Source organism: Podarcis muralis, chromosome 6, assembly GCF_964188315.1.
Source record: "Podarcis muralis chromosome 6, rPodMur119.hap1.1, whole genome shotgun sequence".
NCBI classification, from domain to species: domain Eukaryota; kingdom Metazoa; phylum Chordata; class Lepidosauria; order Squamata; family Lacertidae; genus Podarcis; species Podarcis muralis.
In genome coordinates, this window is record NC_135660.1 from 27,963,997 (window position 1) to 27,974,779 (window position 10,783).

Below are 10,783 nucleotides of genomic sequence, written 5' to 3' on the forward strand. Positions count from 1 at the left end.
GCCGTGTTTCCATTGGGAAACCTATTTCATCTCATGTCTTATTTGCATAATTTATGTTCTTAACACTTACTGTACATTGCCCAGAGAACTTTTTACTGGACAGTATAAAAATACTGTAAATTAAACAAGCAAGCAAACCACATGTAAGACATTTTGAGGAACAAGGAGGAAGGGATAGTTGTGAAAAATAAATGAACCCCTGCCTAATGCTCCTGAGTACATGTTAGTGCAGAGGAGATTATCAGAGAAAAGGCTGAATATGGGCTTACGTCACAAGAGATCTTGCGCATACAGAGGACTGGCAAGTTGCCCAGTGCCTGTTGCCTGCTAAAGGCCATTCATTGCATGGCCTAGGCCTATCTGCTTGCCCAGGAGATGAAATAATAGCTCCTTACCTCTCCAAAGCCTCCTTTGCCTAGTACTCGGAATTCGTCAAAGAGCTTCTCGTTTATAGGTTGCCGCTCAAAGCCTTTCCATTGCACAAACTTATCAAAGAATGGGCTAGTCTGGTAGTCATCAAAGGGTTTCCCCTTGAGATAGGCATTTGTCTCTTCCCTGGCTGATAATGTGACTTTTTCAAAATCATCCTTGCCAGCTGCCTGGCACTTGCTTGACAAGTCTGCACTGAGAAATTTCAGGTAGCTGTTGCTGCAATTCTTCAAGTACATGTTGACGATGCCTTCTAGGTAGCTGTCCTTGATGTGGTCCTCTGCCAGCTCCCAAGCGACCACTTCGTCCAAAAACTCTCTGGCCTTCAGGTACTCAGGCACCGTTTCCAAGAATTCCCGGAAAAAACTCTTGCCAATGGGCTGTTGCTCGCAAATGGACTCATAATCCATAGTCAGAGACTTTTTGATCTCCGCACATTCCTCAATCTTGGGCAGAGCTAGGTTCCTGCGTCTTTTTTGCATCTCCTTGGCATCCACATCTCCGCTTTTCCTGGCCTCAAGGTATGCTGTGTTGGCGATCAGGTTATCCAGTCCCCCCATGTCACACATCTTGGCGATGTACTAGGGTGGCAGAGCCTCACTGGGGCAAGAACACTGGCTTGCCTTGGGGTGGCTGCCTTGGTATGGCTTTCCCTGCGCCACTGCCTGAGTGTAAGTGCAGGCTACAAACACATGTTAGGGAGACCGACTACTTTAGCATTAAATACCTCTCAAGGATTTTCACTAAGTACCTTTAGGTGTATGTACCATTTGTGGAAAGTGGCTGGTAAGAGGTTTCTCTCTAAGGAGCTTTGGGTTTGCTATCTATAGCTAAATGGATGACAGCCCAGGAGGACCTCATCACGGCTGCCACAACTATCTGGCGTACATTTCTCAACTCAGCTCCTACTCTTCCTCACACAGGCCTGAGACCACTCTGACCTCAGTTTCAACCCCAGGTCCATAGAGAACACATGGCATCATGCCCTTTCACAGAGCTGATGTTTTCCTGCCCACCATCCCCGGTACCTTGATTCTCCAAAGCACGTCCACCATGTCTGCACGCTCTGAAGCTGGCTTTTTTAAAAGGGAATTTGAGATTTTCAGTGTTTTGCAGTGCTTCAAAAGAAAACATTCAGCAAAAACGACAGCTCTCTTCGGAACCACATCATTATTTGAAGTGGCAAGTTGAGAAGGAAGTATCAAGGGGTTTAGTCAGATTTCTTTTAAAATGCACCATTCAGTCCTAGAGTGAAAATCTACCTCAACATACAGATAGATGCTACCCAGGGAAATAACAGTATTGTGAGCTGCACTTTTATACTGCACAAAATCTTCGTTGTTGTCATGGCACAGCTCCCTCTGAAGGAACCCAAATCGGCTTAGAGAAAAAGCAAGTGAAGAATAATTGGTGCTCTAAAAATAAGGATGATCCCGTGTACAACCAGAACAAGAGAGTCTGTTTCCTTCGCAACATGGCAGAAGTTGATTCTCATTTCCAAAATATAAGTCGGGTGTCACAATTCTGGCTCCTGAAATTGAAAAGCCCACTTGAAACTAAGTTTTTACTTCAGTTCTTCCCTGATTCTTCCCTGATTCTGACAGAACTAATGAGATTACAATGGGAGCTGGTAGTGACCCCTATATTTAGATGTCCTAACACTTCTTTACAAAGGATTGCTGTGATTTATTTTAATAACTCTCACACCTCCAGTGCTGGGGAGCGGAGAGGGGAGGGGTCACACTTCAATTGTCCCAAGGGGTCAGTATGCACAGTAGGACCAGCCTTTGCTGTGTTCCAGTTAGAAGAAGAAAACATTTTCAAAGGTCATTTTTCCTGTTCTCATTTGCATTTATCACTGTGGTGATCTGTCTAAGCAAGTAACAAGTCCCAATGCCGTCTCAGGCATGTAGCCAAAACAACCATACATTCTGCATTACTTGCATTCTGAATGTTGGCGGTGGGAAGGAAAACCCTCCTCCCACCCCAAGTCTTCAGGAAAGCCATCCGAAGCCGGGCGGCGGGAGAAGGTGTCCCCGCCCCGCCGCCCGGCTTCGGAGCTTCGTTCCGATGCCGGGCGGCGGGAGAAGGCGTTCCCGCCCCGCCGCCCGGCATCGGAGCTTCGTTCCGATGCCGGGCGGCGGGAGGAGGTCCGAGGACAGTGGGGAAGACGCGCTGCGCTTCCCCGCTGTCCCGGAGATTTCCCTATGGGCTTTCGTCTTGCAAAGCAAGCCCATAGGGAAATTCGTTTTGCGAAGCGCCTCCAAAACAGAAAACCCTTTCGTCTAGTGGGTTTTCCGTCTTGCGAGGCGTTCGTCTTGCGGGGTACCACTGTACTCACATTGGTTTCATCTTGATTATAATTAAGAACAGGGCTTGCTTATTTGTTTGCTAAGGGGGCGGGAGGGCAAATATGTAATAAATGATTATCACGATCCAAAGGGCTACATGTGAAATGCACTGGGGCTCTCCTGCCCCTCCCCTTTCCACAACCTGTCCTGCTATCCACAAAGTGTTTCTGAAGGTTAAGGGGACCGTCTGGCATAGGAATTGTTGCACTGCAATGGGATACAGCCGGAAGGGAAAATTCATACACATGCAAGTATATGGATCCTGGCAAGCACTTCACAGGGTAAAAGGTTCAAGAGTGAGTGTTGGAGAAAGGGCCATAGGTCAGTGGTAGCGCCCCTGCTTTAATAATAATAATAATAATAATTTTTATTTATACCCCGCCCTCCCCAGCCAAGGCCGGGCTCAGGGCGGCTAACAAGCAATAATAAAAACAAATTGAATGAATACAACTTAAAAACAAAATTAAAATACATTAAAATATTGAAACCTCATCGCAGGAGAATGGAAAAGAAAAAAGAAAGAGGGGGAGGAAATCAAATTGGCTCCAAGCCAAAGGCCAGACAGAACAACTCTGTCTTACAGGCCCTGCAGAAAGAAATCAGATCCTGCAGGGCCCTGGTCTCATGAGGCAGAGCGTTCCACCAGGCCAGAGTCAGAGTTGAAAAGGCCCTGGCTCTGGTTGAAGCTAATCTAACTTCCTTAGGGCCTGGGACCACTAAGGTGTTGCTATTTATGGACCTTGAGGCTCTCCGTGGGGCATACCGGGAGAGGCAGTCCCGTAGGTACATGCATAAGGTCCCAGGTTCAATCTGAAGGTAGGGCTGGGAGAGACTCCTGCCTGAAGCCCTGCAGTGCAGCTGCCAGTAAGTGTAGGCAATACTGAACCAGACAGACCAAGGCTCTCACTTCGTATAAAGTAGCTTCCTATGTTCTTACGAGAAATCTGTGAGAAATACATATTTAAGAATATCAATTTTAACCTTATTAGTGCCAAAGTAACAAATATTTATAAATACCTAAAGGAAATATTTTATCATAATGAAAGAAAGCAAAAAAGCAAAAACAAATGCATCGCCAACAACTATTTATTTCAGTTGAATTCCTCAGTTCAGACGAAAATAAGTGGCATTTCTAACTGGAACTGCTTTGAACATAGATAACTGTGGGCCTCATAAGTTCCAAAGCATTCCTAAACAAATGTACAGAGTTCACACTAAATGTTCAGATACATTCTTCAACGCTGTGTATCTAATGTTTTTGATGAAACCACGCTGATCCCACAGACCAACACAAAGATTTCAAATCCAACTCCATAAAACCTAAATAAATAAAATGGACTCTCCCATGTCGTGAATGCTCCCCTTGTTCATGGGGGAATATGCCTTTGGTTGCATATCATTCCAAAGAAGTTCAAAGAAGAACTGCCAGTGCTTTTATTTGCCTATTCTCTGAACCACCCAGTCCTGTTGGCAGAGGGGGCAGCGGTTGTTCTGTTTCACCCACAGTGACATGCAGCAGTTGTGGAAGGAATGATTACACTCTCCCCAGACCACTGAAAGAAAAAGAAGAAGAAAACTAAGCAAGTTAGAAATGGTTAGAACGAATACAAAGTGCTAGCATTTATCTCAATATATATTCAGTATTGCTGCAGGACTTTGCTTTTTGTAAACAACTAGACAGTCATGGGAAAAACAAAGTGACCCTCTTTGAATTCAGTGGTTTTACATATGAACATGTAATAACAACCATCTGTTCTTTAGCAGGTCTTAAAATTAGGTAAATACAACTTCAGATATGTCATACACATGACATATCACACCATGTCCTGATTTATTTAACATAAATAAAGCCAAAATGGAGAAAACATGTGTGAAAAACTAAGTACACCCTTACTGCTTCCATAGAAATTAAGAGGCCAAGTAGCAGACAGGTGCTGCTAATCAAATGCTCACTTAATTGATCATCAGTAAGTGTGCCCACCTCTATGAAAGCCAACGTTTTAGCAGTTTGCTGGTCTGGAGCATTCAGGTGTGTTATAACACAATGCCAAGGAGGAAAGATGACACAATGCTCTTAGAGAAGCAAGTGCTGCTGCCCATGAAACTGGGAAGGGTTCTAAGGCCATCTCCAAACAATTTTAAGTCTATTATTCTACGGTGAGAAAGATTACTCAAAAGTGGAAAACATTCAAGACAGTTGCCAATCTTCCCATGAGTGGATGTCTCAGCAAATTCACCCCAAGGTCAGACCCTGCAATGCTCAGAAAAATTGCAAAAAACCCCAAGAGTTATATCTCAGGCCCTACAGGCCTCCGCATGTTAAATATTAAAGTTCATGACAGTACAATTAGAAAAAGAAGGAACAAGTATGGTTGGTTTGAAAGGGTTGCCAGGAGAAAGCCTGTTCTCTCCAAAAAGAACATGGCAGCACGGATTAGGTTTGCAAAGTTGCATCTGAGCAAACCACAAGATTTCTGGAACAATGTCCTTTGGCCAGACAAGACCAAAGTGGAGATGTCTGGCCATAATGCACAGCGCCACATTTGGTGGAAACCAAACACAGCATATCATCACAAGCACCTCATACCAACTGTCAAGCATGGTGGTGGAAGGGTGATGCTTTGGGCTTGTTTTGCAGCTACAGGACTTGGAAACATTGCAGTCATTGAGTCAACCATGAACTTCTCTGTATACCAAAGTATTCTACAGACAAATGTGAGGCCATCTGCCCTACAGCTGAAGCTTGGCTGAAATTGGGTCATGCAACAGGACAAGGATCCTAAGCACACCAGCAAATCTACAACAGAATGGCTGAAAAATAAAAGAATCAAGGTGTTGCAATGGCCCAGTCAAAGTCCAGACCTCAACACAAGTGAAATGCTGTGCTGGACCTTAAGAAAGAAGAATGGACCAAAATTCCTCTGCAATGATGTGAGACTGTTAAAGTCCTACAGAAAATGATTATTTCAAGTTATTGCTGCTAAAGGTAGTTCTACAAGCAATTGAAGTACATCATTAGGTGTACTTAGTTTTACACACATAGCTTTTCCATTTCATCTGAGATTGTATTTATTTAATTTTAAGACCAGCTAAGGAACAGACGATTGTTATTATGTCTTCATATGTAAAACCACATAATTCAAAGAGGGTGCACTTTCTTTTTCCCTATGCTCCAAAGCAGTGTCTTCCAGATATAATGAAATACCTTTTTTTCTTGAACAGCAGGCGTTCATGCCACCCAGAATGACACAGAATGGTTTGGGACATGGCCTTGGAATGGTGGGATAAATCTACTTGTTCAAGGAAAGGAAGCCAAGAGTCTGACTGAGCATGTGAGAATTTGGGTGTGCCAAAGTAGTTCAAAGCAGCCTTAAGACTTTACAGCACATGAAGAATTGTTGTCTAAGCTTATTAGCATTTCTTACTCAAATACTTCACTTTTACAGATTTCGCTATCAGCACCAAAAGCTATTATTATTGTGTGGAGACCATCCAAAATATACTTCCAGAATACCAGGCAGAATCTGCACTATTTGCTTTTAAAAGCTGAGGTATACATTTTTATGTTAAAAATAAGTATTGCAAATTTCTTCTATGTGAAGATTTCAACCCAGCACCACTTTTCATGTTCTTGGTTAATGCATTTTAGCAGTTGATAGTGCTTTGCTACAAAAATTACCACGTGCTTAAGTGCAAAATATCAGACTCAGTACTTTCTACATCTACAGTATTTTAAAAGCAAAATCAGTCTGGAATACATACAAATAAGTGGTGGTAAGAATTCAACTTTTTAATGCCCATTTTAATAAAAAGCACAATACAAAAACAGCACCCTTGAAACCTCAAAATCAGCAAGTAAAAGTATGTTGTGAAACCAATTTTTTGTTTGTTTTAAGATCCCAAGATTTCTTTCAACAAACCATTTTTATGAAAAATGCCTGAAGATACAACAGACCTCACTAAATCAAATGTTTTAGCTTATGTAACTAGTATTTCATGGCTACATACCCATACATAAAAGACAAATTGCAGATTTCCTATGGCCAAGTATTTTATACAAATGTATGTCATTTTACATTAATGAAGCTTTCCTGAATTTTATTGCACAAAAATATGAGCTATTTAGCTGAAACTTTAAAAAGCACCCCACTAAGAAAAAGCCTTTGGTTGAATAACAAGAGAATGAAATCACAACATACCAACACAATCTTCTTGTTTGTTTTCAGCTTGACATCTAAGGCAGGCATCTAGATGTAAACAAGGACAAGACTAAGTATGATGTTCTGAAAGCAGCTCTGAAAAGTGTGTTTCCAAAGCATCTAGAGTCACTGGCAAACATTTAATGGTGCGCGCATACTGTGTCATGTAATCTAAGCACCTCAAGATCATTAATCTAAAACTTACCCTAATACATGACCTTCCACTAACTCAGCCACTTCCACACCACAAAAGCTTGGCTCTTCCAACTTACTTTAGAAAATTTAGGGTTCACACTGATAATTAATAGTTTGCTTTCTTTGTGATCTCATCTTTGTCTGAAGGACTATGTGGAGAAATGTAGTGAACAATCCAGTAGTAAATTAATTCACTGTGCAGTAATTCCTCTTCCTAACACATCACTTCTTAGAAGAATGCCCTGGAGCAAATACACCGAGTTAGCTCAGTTGGTAGAGAATGAAATGCTTAATCTCAGGGTTGAGGATTTGAGCCTCAGGAGCCCCCTAAAAATTCCTGCATTGGCGGAGGGGATTGAACTAAATGATCCTCTTGACACCCTCCACAAATCTATGATCTAGTCCGTGCTGACAGTATGCCTCTGTGTAAGGTACACTGGACTGCTTTGGGAAATTGTCCCCCAAACACAGCCACATTGTTACTTCTATGGTTATTACAAAAACACCTCAAATGGAAGAAAATGTAACTGGAGGATATCTATTCGTAAACATTTTGGAAACAACTCCACAGGGTTTCATTGCTGTCACCCAAATGTGTAATTTAAGCATACATATTATAAAAGAAAAATTAATACTGCTTCTGGTGAAAAGATGAATGGGCATTCTACCAATTTAGGGAGCCAATTGTCCATAGGCACTGGTCACAGAGAAAGCTTAGCTTTAACCAGTGCTGCCCTCAGGCCAGAAAGGGAGTGGGATGTGCCACCATGAAAATGGATGCAGCACTAAGAAAGCATCTTACATATAGTGATGCTCAAAGTCAGAGACAGCATCCTTTTATTACAGACACATTAAATCACATATATCTTCAGGAACAACAGCAAATAGAAAAAAAGGACTTGTAAAAATGCACTGAAGGATAGGATATAGGATCTGCTCTAGTGATATGTACAGTTCATAAGGGCGATATTTGGTTACCAAATGTGAAAACCAGCCAATTCATTTATTTTGCACAAGCTTACTCATGGGTATGCACATTGTAACAAATCTTACTGCATTCCCATGGTGATATCTTCTTAAAAGACTTGTTAACGTCCAGGCATAACCTTTCATAATCTTATCCTGAACAGAATCATCGAATCTACCCAGAGAGTCTTATGAAAAAGAGGGAAGGCAGTGGTGGTGGTTTGCTTCCTCAGTTAGGACCTCGGAATCCTATGGCTGCGTTAGGATCGAAAAGGAGCAAGCAGCATGTTCTTCTCTTTAAAACAAAGAATAGAAATGCTCCAACCATTTTTATTTTAGGTCTCTCATTGTCTACAGCGGCCTAGATGCTCAGGCGGAAGGCCCCATACTTGAGCATAGGAAAGCAGCCAGGAGCCTCTCCTCTGGCCCAAGGGGCGCAGGGCAGGCCTTATCTCATCAAGGCCCATGTTTAGGCACCGTTTAGAGTTGCCGGTAGCGTCGGCAGGGCTTCCTGAAGCAGCAGACGAAAAGGCCTGTTCCCCCTCCCTCCTACCCGGGGGGAAGAAACGCCGGCGCCCTGCGACCTTCGCAAAAAAACCACGAGAAAATTAAACACGAATATTGCCCGAGTGGGGGGTGAGAAAAGACACTTCAGGAACCCCTCACAGGGAGAAGACGATGCCTAGGTCGGCCCAACCCCGCCCAGGGCGCCTGGTTCTGGGAGAGGACGGAGGAGGCCGCCGCCGCCTCCTGAGCGAGGCCTTTGTTCCGGGGCCCGGCTTTCGCCGCTCCCTCGTCTTACCCATGACCTGCACCCGGCAGATGGCGCAGGTGTCGCACTCGACGTCCCAGCTCCACATGGCCACGGCGTTCCACTTCTTCAGCGAGAACATCTTGTCGACGCCGCCCGACTTCGAGCCCGAGAAACCCGCGTGAGGAGCCGAGACACCCGGCTCGTCCCCGTCCTCCACGTCGGCCATGGCTGGGGGCGGCAGGAGGAGGCGGCGGCGGAGGCGACGACGGCAGCCGCTGCTCGCTTAACCGCCCGCCTGGCTCCCCGAGCGGCGGAGCGGAGCTCTACCACCACCCAGCGGTGGCGAGAGGGCTGAGGCCTAACGCGGGACGGGGCCTGAGCTCTGTGCGGGGTCGATTTGCAAGCCTCACCGCAGAAACATGGGGGGGGGGGCAGTGTCTTGTGTCACAGGCGCAAAATTCTCCGATATAGGCCGTGTTAAATAATCAGGGAAACGTGCCGCCGTCTCCAGCTTTTGTATATGCACAGTTGCAGTGCCGGATTTATGTATAAGCTAAACAAGCTATAGCTTAGGGCCCCACTCTCTTGGGGACCCCCCCAAAAAAATTAAAGAAAAAAAACCCCTGGATGTACATTTCCAAAATATAAGATAAAAAACAAATAAATAAAACCTACATACAGCAATAGTGTTTTGTGTTTTGTATGGAGGTATGAGGTCCATAAATTACCATATAGCATATATTCAACTGGTCCCATCACCTCCTGGCAAATAGAAGGGGAAGAATTGGAGGCAGTGAGAGATTTTACTTTCTTGGGCTCCATGATCACTGCAGGTGGTGACAGCAGTCACGAAATTAAAAGACGCCTGCTCCTTGGGATGGCAAACCTAGACAGCATCTCAAAAAGCAGAGACATCACCTTACCAACAAAGGTCCGTATAGTTAAAGCCATGGTTTTCCCAGTAGTGATGTATGGAAGTGAGAGCTGGACCATAAAGAAGGCTGATTGCAGAAGAATTGATGCTTTTGAATTATAGTGCTGGAGGAGACTCTTGAGAGTCCCATGGACTGCAAGAAGATCAAACCTATCCATTCTGAAGGAAATCAGCCCTGAGTGCTCACTGGAAGGACAGATCCTGAAGCTGAGGCTCCAATACTTTGGCCACATCATGAGAAGAGAAGACTCCCTGGAAAAGACCCTGATGTTGGGAAAGATTGAGGGCACAAGGAGAAGGGGACGACAGAGGACGAGATGGTTGGATAGTGTTCTCGAAACTACCAGCATGAGTTTGACCAAACTGCGGGAGGCAGTGGAAGACAGAAGTGCCTGGCGTGCTCTGGTCCATGGGGTCACGAAGAGTCGGACACGACTAAACGACTAAACAACAACAACAAATATATTCAACACACAAAAAAACAACTGGACATATAAAGGGCCCCAATACCTTCAGCAGCTTAGGGCCTCATCAAATCAGAATCCGGCCCTGAGCTGCTCATATATATGTATGGAAAAAGAGGGTGCCTCCTTTTATCACGAGACCAGAGTGTATGTTGCCATGTTTATTTACTCGGTGTAATGCATTTATAGCTCTTTTTCTCCAAGGAGCTCAAGGTGGTGGACAAGGTGGTTATCCCCCATCTCATTTAATCCCAACAACAACCCGCTGAGGTAGGTTAGACTGAGCGGCAGTGACTGGCTCAAGGTCATCCCCAGTCCAGATATGAACCCAGGTCTCAAGGCCCTAGTCCAACACACTAACCACTTAAGTGGCCGCTCATGTGTACGATGCCAGTAAAGCAGGAGGATATGCTTTGCTTTGAGACCAAGGACAGGAAACTTATCCTTTTCAAAATTTTGCCATAATTTGTTATATGCACCTATGAAAGCCT

General features: G+C 44.3%; 2 protein-coding genes across 4 annotated transcripts in view; both read right to left on the reverse strand.

Annotated features, from left to right (window-relative positions):
• The window catches only part of GRK7 (G protein-coupled receptor kinase 7), a 42,694-nt gene extending 40,683 nt beyond the window's left edge, over window positions 1-2,011 (reverse strand). For both annotated transcript variants that reach the window (XM_028731183.2, XM_028731184.2), the window contains exon 1: window positions 396-2,011. In XM_028731183.2, the coding sequence (XP_028587016.1) occupies window positions 396-998 (603 nt within the window). In that variant the 5' untranslated portion in view covers window positions 999-2,011. The remainder of the gene's footprint in view (window positions 1-395) is intronic.
• A 1,837-nt stretch (window positions 2,012-3,848) lies between these two features.
• Window positions 3,849-9,252, reverse strand: RNF7 (ring finger protein 7). 2 transcript variants are annotated; one of them, XM_028731182.2, is made up of 3 exons: window positions 8,950-9,252; window positions 6,980-7,027; window positions 3,849-4,333 (listed from the first exon to the last, which is right to left on the reverse strand). In XM_028731182.2, the coding sequence occupies exons 1-3, from the start codon at window positions 9,118-9,120 to the stop codon at window positions 4,277-4,279; spliced, it is 276 nt and encodes a 91-aa protein (XP_028587015.1). In that variant the 5' UTR covers window positions 9,121-9,252; the 3' UTR covers window positions 3,849-4,276. The 2 variants fall into 2 exon arrangements, with proteins under 2 accessions (XP_028587015.1, XP_028587014.1); XM_028731181.2 differs by having other exon boundaries at window positions 8,943-9,224.
• Between the last annotated feature and the right edge of the window lie 1,531 nt (window positions 9,253-10,783).